The sequence below is a fragment of the Pagrus major genome, chromosome 14 (genome assembly GCF_040436345.1).
Source record: "Pagrus major chromosome 14, Pma_NU_1.0".
Taxonomy (NCBI): Eukaryota; Metazoa; Chordata; class Actinopteri; order Spariformes; family Sparidae; genus Pagrus; species Pagrus major.
Window position 1 is genome coordinate 5,933,244 of NC_133228.1, and position 11,230 is coordinate 5,944,473.

Here is an 11,230-nt window from a genome sequence, read left to right on the forward strand (position 1 = left end):
TATTGTATTTATCAAACAGTATGAAAAAGGGCACTACAGTAGAGTGTAACAAGTCCTGTGACAACAAATTCTGGATATAAAAATCACATGGTGAACTTTAATAGAATTTTACCAAAACAGCTTTTCAAAACAAAACTCAAGATGTCTTTATGGCTGTAAATCTAAATATACAAAATATTACGTTGTGGTATATTTAACAGAAATTCTGTGATCTGTGGTTGAATGGTTTTGTTGAAGGAATCTTCCTGGAGACCGTTGCTTTTCTAGAGTTTGGTATCAGTTAACTGCAAAAAAGCAAAAAAAAGTAAATACATTTCAGCGTTGAAATAGCGGTGAAGTACCAGGTTTCTGAACAGGAAGAAGAATGCATAGTCTAAATGAGGTGAAATCTCTGGTCCTGCTGTATGTATTTTGATCATTTGATTACCCTTTAATTTTGTTTTTGTTGTTTGTTAAAGTTTTTGGTGTGACGACATGAATGGCCCCGATATACCCAGCTTAGATATGTTGTTTCAAGAAGTTTCCATGGGGATTTTATTCTATTTCTATGTATAATGCAATAGAGTTATAACTGTACAAGAGATATCTTTAATATCCATTCCTTTTTACAACAAGTTATTGTAAAAATCAACATTGAAGTAACTTTATTCTGCACAGTGAAAAAGCAGATGAGAATCAGGGTCAAAGTTCTGCTTTTCAGAAGAACTGTTGTGCTGTCTGTAACAACTAATGTAACATTCTAAACACTATACAACAATCACCCACAACATCCAAATGACTAACAGGTGAAGTGAATAATATTGATTATCTGGCATTAGCCGTTGCCATGAGGGGGTGTAATGTACTGCAGTGTTGTTTGGGTGGGTGGTTACATTCACATTAATGACAGGACTCAGCAGAAAATTATTGTAAAGAAATGAACAATGTTATTCACTTCACCTGTCAGTGGTTTCAATACTGTGGCTAATCAGTGTACGTTAGTGTTGCTTCTGCATTGCTTAAGGACGGCAGTGTTCAGACCATCGGCCCTTTTACACTGGTCTAACGCAGGACATCTGTGGAAATTCATGGTCCTCAGCGGATTAGTCATAATGTTTTTGATGACCTCCTGACCCTTCCTTTAGCTTTGCCATATAGAAGGAAGACATCTGTACAAGAAGTAACTGCAAGAACTGAACTTTTTTTAGCACGTTCATGTTCCACAGAGATAAGCCATTCAGTTTTGGCAGGTCTTTACTGCCCTCTGCTGGACAATATTGAATATATATAAATATATTATAAATGTTATATAAAATATTTTTAATTGTTTTCTGTTCACGCCACAATCAAAAACAATTGAATCAGATATTTAAGACAGAAAGCTAAATAATAGTGCTTTTATCATGATTATCATTTAATTATGCATGCATTAAACAAAATACATATTACAATATGAATTTCACTTTATTTCTTTAAATTGTTTTTATTTAAAATCTTCCATACCTCTCATCTAATTGAGGGAATGAGATTTTGATTATAATGACCTTTCCTCTGATATTTTATGTCCCATGATTCATAACACTTTTGTACTGTGGGTCATTATGAACACTGAGGCTTCTCTTGGCCAATATTTGAATAATGTATTTTTGTCTTGTCAAGAGAACTAAGCACATATACACAGAAGCACAGTGCAGAAAGAATAATAGTTTTCATTACCACCGTGCCTTTATGTTTGCCCTCCCCGTGTTGTTCCAGAACATGCAGCATGGCATCATGAAGGGTTGGGAAGAAAATGGAGGTCTGAATCTCATCATCGAAGAACATACAGCTGTGTAGTTTCTCCAGGATGTACACTGTCAACACGTGAGTGGCATGTTATGGGTTTTTACAGGCAATATTTCATTACTGATTGTAGGATGTTCTGCTTTAAAGAAATACTAATGAAACTCACCATCACAAGAAACAATGTAAACATCCACATCGATACGGGTGAAGTCTTTGAGTACCTGTAGAGAATACAGTCAGTTTTATATGAGAATTTTTATTATAATGAACACATGAAGCTCACATGTGTCCTTAACAACTCTGTAAGGACACTCCCACACAGAGTTTAAAAGCCCGCAACTCCCCTCCAGTTAGGTAGAACTGAAGAAGCCTCTTGGATGAGAGGTGAAACGTCTTCAACAAACTGAAACGTCCAGTTGCCTACTATACAGCACTTAGATTTACCATGACCTGGATGACTATATATATATATATATATATATATATATATATATATATATATATATATATATATATATATATATATATATATTTACATATATATATTCTCAGTTTCACTAGCACAAGCATGTATTAAGTGACTGTATTGAGTGACTGCTTACCATTTTGAGCCCCTTCAGAGCAGAGATGTCCAGGAAGGAGACGGCAGCGAAGTCCAGGATCAGGCTGTGGATGTCCACTCTGGGAACACTCATGTTCGCTGCAAGCTCAGCGTTCCAGTCCATCCGGAAAGGAAGGTCCTTGAGGTCGATGGACAGATCCAGCTCATCCGTCTTCATTTCAGATTCATCAGTCGGCTGGCTGAATAAATCCCTCAGGCCTTTCTGTTTGACAGATGTAGGAAAGGCAGCTTAAGGCTTTTCTCCAAAAAACTTTGAATCACTCACTGATGCAGCCATTTTTAGTATATCTGAGGTCTCACCTCAGTAATATCATCACTGTTTTTCTGCAGCAGTTTCTTGATCTTTCTGAAAGCTTTGTTCCTTTTCCTCAAAACCCTCAGAGGGTTAAACCCAACCTGGAAAACCAATTGTTGGCATTATGTTCATGCACATCTATTTTCTGGGAAAAGCAAACTGAAGCAGAGTGGATGTGTCGCACGTACAGCTTCTACAAGTTTGTCCTTGAAGAACTCAATATTGGCGAAGAAGAGAGGCGAGGGTATCCTGAAGATCTTTACTCCCTTTGGTTCGAAAATCTGAGAGGGGAAGCGTCATCATGAAACAAATGTGATTTGGTTGTGTTAAGTTTATTTGATTTCATTGAAGATACTCACGTTCAGGTAATCTTTACGATCTCTGTAGAGGTCGGTCCCTGGGATGTTAGCCAGGACAGAACAGCGAGGGCTAGAAATAAATGAATGATAATCTTTAAAAATATATTTTAAACTTTTTATTATTTGAGGTCAATTTTGTTACTTAAGTGCCTTTTGTGTCTAGCCACCATAGTCCTAGAAGTCCTAGTAGATTTGGAAAGACGTTATTTACACCCTCGCCATGTTGCCGGGCTGGTGCGCCCACTTCTGATGGGCTGCTGAACACTATGAGCTTAGCAGCTATAGTGAACATTTTGGCTTTAAAAAGGGTGTAAATTATGTATTTTCAAGTCCATTTTGGATCTCTGGGCTACAGGAGACTTGGAATACACCGGACAAGCTGTATAGAGCCATTTAATGTTTGGAGAATGCTCCAGGAATGTTTTGTGGACTACGAAACTTCACCCAACTTGAGTGAGTAGATGATTACTGAATTGACATTTTTCGGTAGTTGTCCTTTTTTAGTGCTGCTGCAACACTTGAAGTTCCCCTCTGGTGATCAATAAAGGATTATCTTATCTTATCTTTTCTTATCTTAAATCCATAACTTTCTCAATATATCCTCAGTCACTTTGCATATTACGAAAATTACATCAGATGTCATAAAATATAAGTATTATTACAATTGAGTCCTGAAGATGACAGTGAGCAGCTCCACCCCCAAGCCCACCGCCAGACCGATATCCAGTCCCAGCAGGGTGGCACCCAGACATGTTCCCACCCACACTACCTGCAGACAAACACCTGAGGTCAAACACGGAAAGAGAATATACTGGGCCAAGTAAACACAGTACATCTTAGTTTTGGCAGTGAAAAACAAGACATTTTGAACACCTACACATTCTGGTTTGTCCCGCCTCCACAAGTATGGGATTTCTCTGAACTGCATCAGCATTCCCTTCAGGTTGACGATGACCAATGCCCCCAAGACAGACTGGAGTGAAGTCAAATATATAGAATATGTATAAGAAATACAGCTTTTTTTAAGACTACAAGATGTAAATCACAACTGAGCTTTCCTCATATGAGAATCAACATGACAGAAACATTTCAAACACTCTCTCTCCAGATGAGGAACATTAACATACTGGCAGGAGTTGTTACATTACAGAGATGAGTCTCACCGTTGGAAGCGGCTCCAGCAGGAAGCCGAGTGCCACAGTTACAATCATTGCCATCATGGCCGAGATCAGCCCTGCAATCTGCATGTGGAAGTAAGTTAATGTTTCATTTTAACATGCCATAGGTGTAATAGAAACTAGATTGTAAAGCGATATTACAATAAATCTTTTTGGAGACAAAAATATCTGCGTCTAGTAAAAGTTTGTGATCCAGGAAACGGATGCTGTCGATGTTGAGATTTGTTTTTCTGACCTGTGTTTTGCCTCCTGAGCTCTCCTGCACAGCCGACCTGGAGAGTGCAGTGCTGGCTGCAAACGACCTGAAGCTTGCACCAAATATGTTGCTAACCCCAAATGCAATGAGCTCCTGGGAAGGAATTAATGGAAAGTTAAGTTTTTGACTTGAATGATTCTGTTTGACCTGCCTTTTTACACAGCCGACCATGAAATAAAAGCAATATTTACTGTAACTTTATATCTTCATAACAAAATTACGAGGAGCCGCAAACACGCACTCCCTTTATATCAGTAACCGATTAACTGTTTTTCCTCTGAGAGTCAGGCGAAGACAGACAGTGTTGCCTGTGTTAACTCACCTGGTTCCCATCGATGGTGTAATCATGTTTGATAGAGTAGACTTTGGCCACAGAGAACGCAACTGCAAACCCCACTATGGCTATAGGAAAGGCCTCCACAGCACTCTCCTGGAACACTTGCATATCAGGCGCAATGGGAGCCTCATACCTGAAAGATGATTGAGTTTTAATGGTGCATTTAAAGGACATGATGTTATGTGTATGTTACATGTTGGGGTATTTCCATTTTATGCTACTTGTACTTCTGCTCAACTGCTTTTCATGTGAAGATCGTACATAAAAAGCATACAGTATAACAAGCTTATAAAATATATGACCCTGTGAATGATTAAACCAGTGCTTTCTAGCCTTTTTAGCTTCTGACTCCAGCAGTGACTAGTTGGGGCCCCTTATTGAAGTAAGGTCAGGGTAAAGGAGTTTTTTCCATCACTGGATCTAAATTACTGTACCTGACAAAACAGCAGCCAGCTTGATTTGGTCCTTTAATCTACTGATATACATGCAGAACTTGAAACTTACCCACTGACCATTTTGCCGACAATGTCAATACCGTATCTTTCCTTGAAGTTTAAGCCATAGGACACCCCACAAGCTATGATAGTCTGTGAATAGAAGATACACATGACAGTTGTACATGTTACACTGTAAGCATGGGCACCTTTTGGTTTCAATTATGGTTTAAAATTAACTTGCACGGGTGTGAATAATACGGAAGCCCTAAAGGGCCATGCATTCATACATTTTATTTCCTCCGTTTTCCCGTGATAACTAGTTAATTTCATTTGTTTTCTCGAGATCTCGAGTTATTATCTCGAAATAACAACTGCCGTTTCCCGAGATAACGGGATAATTTTTTCAAGATCTTGAAATAAACGATAGTGTAGTATATTAAATCATTGCAGGAAACATCATTCAGTGTAGCAATGTCAGAGGAGCAGGAGCATATCGATCACCACGTCACATATGTTTTCAATCAAGGCCTGACACAGGCTGAAATAGCATTATGCCTTGCTATTACAGATAATATACACATTAGTGTGCGTAATCTAAAAAGACGGTTAGCAAGGTTCAGCTATATTGGCGGCGCAATCTAAGTGAGCCTGATGTCGTCATTAACTACATAGCCAACCAGCTATGTAGTTAATGAGGAGATCTCAAATTAATTATATCGTTATCTCGGGAAAACAAAGTTTCGTTATCTCGAGAAAATTATCTCGTTATCTCGAGAAAACAAAGTTTTGTTATCTCGAGAAAATTATCTCGTTATCTCGAGAAAACAAAGCGAGATAATTTTCTCGAGATCTCGAGATAACGAAACTTTGTTTTCTCGAGATAACGAGATAATTATCTCGAGATCTCGAGAAAATTATCTCGTTATCTCTTGTTATTTCGAGATAATAATTTGAGATCTCGAGAAAACAAATGAAATTAACTCGTTATCTCGGAAAAACGGAGGAAATAAAATGTATGAATGCATGGCCCTTTAGGGCTTCCGTAGCATAATGAAATGAGGCCAACTTCTAACATCTAAGACTTGAGGGTTGGCTGATCAACAGCACAGTTTAAATGAACGAAACTCACAGGACAATTTATCTGATCTAGGTTTGATTCTTAAAGAACACTTGATGACAAACAACTCAAATCCCTGGTTTTAGAGCTTCCTTGAATGCTACAATAGGCAAGGGTTTTGACCACGTCACCACACACTGGTGGTTTATCAAACAGGTTTATCTCACCATGATAACCTCTATGGGGATGGGAACAGGCAGCTTGGCTTTGTACATGTCATTCATCTCTTTCACAATGAACACTATCACCATGATGACGATGGACATCACCAGGTCGCAGATGTTGGTGGAGGTGATCTGGACAAAGATCTTCTCGAGGGTCTGTGCAAAAGAAGCAAATGCACTACTTCGAGCATGATTAAGTCATATTAAGTTTTATGTCACACTTCAAGTAAGGCAAAATTCCAAGGCAAACTGTATGAAGACAGGACAGAAATCATAAAAAAGGCCACATAAATAAAAATAAATGTACGCATATCCAGTCCCGATTGACAATAATTCATGTTCTTCTGAATTACTCATGAAATAATTGTCTCATAAATACTAAGGCTACTGCTGTACAGTCAGCTCACTGGTTGAGTTACACCTCTGCAGGCAATGCCAAAGAACTGTGTGCATCTATAATGTTGCTTAAGTCAAGCGGTAAGAGAGGAGGACATAAATATCGTAAAGCTTATGAAAAAAAGAAAAAGAAAATCAGTAATTTTAGAAAAAAATGACAAATGAAATTGAAAAATGTAGAACTCATCTACGTTACATTGTCTTACTATGGGTAAACTGACCATTTAAAAGTTTAAGCTAACAGCTAACTAGCTAACTGCCAGTCTAAGCTAGCTACATTGTTATGCTTGCACTATGAAAAAGTGTTACCACCTGTTTCTCGAGGAGAGAAACTACTGCTCAACAAACGCTTTTTCAGAGGATGGAGACAAATGCCATGAAAGTTTGCGTTCTAAAACATAAGCCTAGTTTCCTACTTTTAAAGGAATAATTCAATATTTAGGGAAGTATAGAATATGCTAATTCACTTTCTTGCCCTGAGTTAGAAGATCGACACCATTTTCACGTCTACAAGGTAAACAGCCAGTTAGCTTAGCTTAGCATTAAAACCACAGATTAAACAAACAAGATATAAGATGTTAGTGAATTTTAGAGGTTAATGTCATTTTCTGTCTTTTTGTTTTGTTTCCTGTTTATTTTGAAGATTTCTCTGTCATGTGCCTTGATGTTCCTGTCTTTGTACATATATCTTTTGTAGTTTTCTTGGAAACCTTTATTTAACTAAGAACATATCCTTGACAGGTAGGTAGATTTTGTTACCTTAAAACAGAGTCAGGCTAGCTTTTTCCCATTTCCAGTCCTTGTGCTAAGCTAAGCTAACTAGCTGGCAGTAGCTTTAGACAGTATTTAACACACATTTTTAAAGGTGGTATCGATCTTCTTATCTAATTCTTGACAAGAAAATGTCTAAATAAATTTCCCTGAATGTAGGCCCAAACTCATCCTTTAAAAAAGATCCTGCTAACCTCAAAATTGACAGTATAACTATAGACAATAACAACTTTCAGATCCATCCTGGACTTACATATATGATAGACAGTGGTCCACTGATGCCTGGGACAACCAGCCCTAATACAAACTTGAGCTGGGACACCAGGATGTGGACAGCAGCTGCAGTGGTGAAGCCAGATACCAGAGTGTCAGACAGGTACATGACAATAAAGCCCACCTGCAGAAGACCCATGGCAAGCTGCATGGGACAGAAAAATGAGAGAAAGGAAGCTTGGTTGGAAATCCCTTCCTAGAATATGCAGAATCGCTCGCATGGTATGGCACGGTACGGCACGATATGGTAAGGAGACAGGGTCATTTACCTGGAAAATCCCTGTGAGGAAGGTCACAGAGGAGGCCACTAGGACTCTCTGCTGGGTCATGTTCAGGCCCTCGAAGCCAGTGATGTTGGCAGATGGTCCGCCGTCTGGGACCAGACGGGTCACCACAGCTCCTATCATCAGGCTCAGGACCGGGAAGGAGCCTACATGAAGGTGGGTGTGAAGGGGTGGGTAGACTGTTAAGCTGTATCATATCAAATCTAATCTTCTCATGTTAAAATAATAACATCCATAAATTCCAAACAGGCCTCTTTAAGCTATATGTTTATGTATATGTTTGTACAGAAAAATATGTAGAAATTGTGTTTTTTCATTTTCATTGCATGACATACCTACAGATATGTGTCTTGAAGTACCCAGGAAGAAATATGTTAGCATGGGGAAGAAAGCTGTGTAGAGGCCGTAGCTCGGAGGCAGCGAGGCCAGCAGAGAGAAGGCCAGTCCTGATGAGACCACAATGAAACAAACTGAATGAATATTCATCCCAATGGATACTTTTTATCAGGGTTGAGCTTGACTAAGACTCGTATCTCGTACAGACAATGTGCTTTTTACAAGTACGAGTATGAAAATATGTCAGTATCTGTACTTGTGATGAAGGACAATACAGAAATGTGTTCATTTAAGCTTATAAAAAACTTGTTGTGTAAATAATGGTTTTACTTTTGTGATCTGGAGCTCAATTCTGAGGCTGTTTTGTAAATCATCTTCAAATAAATATTTAAGATAGCAACTTCTGACAACCCATACCAATTTCAGGCTCAAATGAATAATTTCATCACTGTTCTGCTCCTCTGCTGTGTTACTCTGCTCCTCCACACACTGACTGATCCTCCACACCTGTCTCACATCAGTCTTGTTAGCGCTGCCTGGTTTCCAGAGTCTCTCCAGCTGCACCTCATCCCCATGTTAGTTTAGTTTGTATTCAAGCCTGTGTTGTTCACTTAGTCTCTGTTGGTTCGTCTGTTCAGTTCTCGTCCTCACGTCACTCCTGTTGTCATCTTATCTTCATCCTGTGTTCCTGTGTCTTTTCTCAGTCCTCGTGTGCTCCCTGTGTTCTGCATTTGTTCCCCTTGGATTTATGGTTTGTTATCTGGATCACTTCATTGCCAGCTTTTTACCTGCCTTTTTGTTTTATCTCATCTAAGATTTTGGTTTGGCTGGGTTTCAGCTTTCATTAAAGCTCACTTTTTGTTGTGGGTCTGTCTGCTTCCCTGTCTGCATTTGGGTCCTGTTTCTGTATACCTACTGTATACGCTGCTAGCATTGCTAAAATACTGTATACAGGTTATGGCATAAACTTCAAAATTAGGCTTTCTTAAGATAAGGAGTGTCTGGTTACCATCTACACATCAGTATGCAATCTGACAAACGTCATATCGTATAAATCGTCATTGTTTAAAATTGATACTATAGGCAGTAATCATTTAAAATACTGATCTAAGAAGAGAAGTAAGAGAGTACCAATAGAAAAAAAATTTAATAAATAAAGGTAAAAATAAAATCATTTTTTCTGTCTCAATATTGTTATTACTTATGCATAGTTTATATTGTATTTAGCACCTTTTTGTCATATTTAGTAGGTGCTCATAATGAACACACGTTTGCTCTTATATTTTCTGCAAGTCCCTTTAAGTTACATTCATATGCAGTGTTTCTAAGTCAGCAATTTACTTTCTTAGACAGTATTCTGACAATGCAAATCCTGTGATGATCACAACAGATGTATCTAACTGGATGATAGATGCACGGATAAGTCTGTGGTCCGTACCATCATTTTTCTCATGGAACTATGGCCACAATATCTTCATAAAGTTAGTCAGTGGTATTGGTTGCTTTGGATGTAACGATTAGACTCTGCAGCCTCACACTCAGGCCCTCGTTCTCCTGCTCCTCACCTTGCATAATGGCCACCAGTCCGGTGCTGATTCCAGACACCACATCACCCAGCAGCCACTCTTTAACTCTGTAGATCCTCATCCAGCCAATGATGGGCAGAAAAGAGAGCACTGCATTCTTGGCACGTTTTGAATCACAGCTGGATTTCAAAGAAATAAAAAGGCTCTTGCACTTTGTCTACAAAAACATTCAAGAACTTACCTGTGACACAATTTCATCGAACCCCTTTCAGACATTTATTTTGTAAATTCAAATCGAAGACCACAATCCTGATGTCTTCACTTACGTCAAATAATCTTTCAGGTGGTCAAGCATGGTTTTGCGCACTCTGTAGACTTTCTCATGATCTTCAGCAAAGCTGTCCTCAGAGTACACAGGTCTGGCCACCGCATATTGTTTCCTCAAAGTTGCCATCCTCACGCCGAGGAATCCAATCCCAGTACAATATGAAAGGTTCTGGAGAAAGATCCCTAAAAGAACCTTTGTCCGTTGCTTCCTTATACACTGCTGTGCATCCGGTTATCTTATCTGTGATCTGAGATCAATGTCATCACAATGTCCGTTATGTCTTAACTCTGTTCAATCATTAACACAAGCATACTTATGATTCATTGTGTTTATATGCCGTTATATATTTATTTTTTTCTCACCTTCAAGATGTGTTTCTGGATGAGAGGCATAGTAAAATATTGAGGTTATTTTAGTTTCAGTGAGCAGTTTCAATTTGACATGTTTGCATTAAAGGAGCTTAATGTCAGAATTGTATTTTAAGAGATTAAATATTATTACTGTTAGCCCTGAAGCAGCACCAAACAGGACACAGCGGCTTCAGGAAGGGACAGGAGATGCACATAGGGGGAGAGGAGTGAAAGGGTGGTTGGGCATCAGTCAGCGCCCACCTCTGGAAACCTGAGCAGGGATTATGGTGGGGTCAGCCACAGGGCAGGCAGGAACCAAACCCAGCAAGAAAACTACCTTTGTACTGTATTCCCTGTCTTCAAACTGGCCTCTGTCGGCCTCTGAGGCTGTGTTTGTATACACAGTCCATGATAATTCTTCCTCAGGTGGCCAATTC

The 11,230-nt window shown here is 39.0% G+C and overlaps 1 protein-coding gene across 3 annotated transcripts; it reads right to left on the reverse strand.

Moving 5' to 3' along the window:
• Nucleotides 1-22: 22 nt before the first annotated feature.
• On the reverse strand, nt 23-10,569 carry LOC141008335 (chloride anion exchanger-like). 3 transcript variants are annotated; one of them, XM_073480649.1, is made up of 19 exons: nt 10,442-10,569; nt 10,155-10,294; nt 8,589-8,699; nt 8,239-8,399; nt 7,950-8,114; nt 6,533-6,685; nt 5,316-5,398; nt 4,797-4,944; nt 4,454-4,567; nt 4,204-4,281; nt 3,914-4,013; nt 3,703-3,805; nt 3,041-3,110; nt 2,870-2,962; nt 2,687-2,782; nt 2,367-2,588; nt 1,931-1,985; nt 1,696-1,832; nt 23-284 (listed from the first exon to the last, which is right to left on the reverse strand). In XM_073480649.1, exons 1-19 carry the CDS (start codon nt 10,567-10,569, stop codon nt 264-266), a joined length of 2,178 nt encoding a protein of 725 aa, XP_073336750.1. In that variant the 3' UTR covers nt 23-263. The 3 variants fall into 3 exon arrangements, with proteins under 3 accessions (XP_073336750.1, XP_073336749.1, XP_073336748.1); XM_073480648.1 differs by lacking the exons at nt 10,155-10,294; nt 10,442-10,569 and adding an exon at nt 9,007-9,095 and having other exon boundaries at nt 1,704-1,832; XM_073480647.1 differs by lacking the exons at nt 10,155-10,294; nt 10,442-10,569 and adding an exon at nt 9,007-9,095.
• Between the last annotated feature and the right edge of the window lie 661 nt (nt 10,570-11,230).

Excerpts from the sequence above, each read along its gene's own strand:
- LOC141008335 (XM_073480649.1), bottom strand. The coding sequence starts at position 10,569 with ATGGCAACTTTGAGGAAACAATATGCGGTGGCCAGACCTGTGTACTCT. Across the intron at positions 5,399-6,532 it reads TCCCCATAGAGGTTATCATG|ACTATCATAGCTTGTGGGGT; the intron begins GTGAGATAAACC and ends TTCTATTCACAG. Across the intron at positions 2,589-2,686 it reads ACAGTGATGATATTACTGAG|AAAGGCCTGAGGGATTTATT; the intron begins GTGAGACCTCAG and ends TCTGTCAAACAG.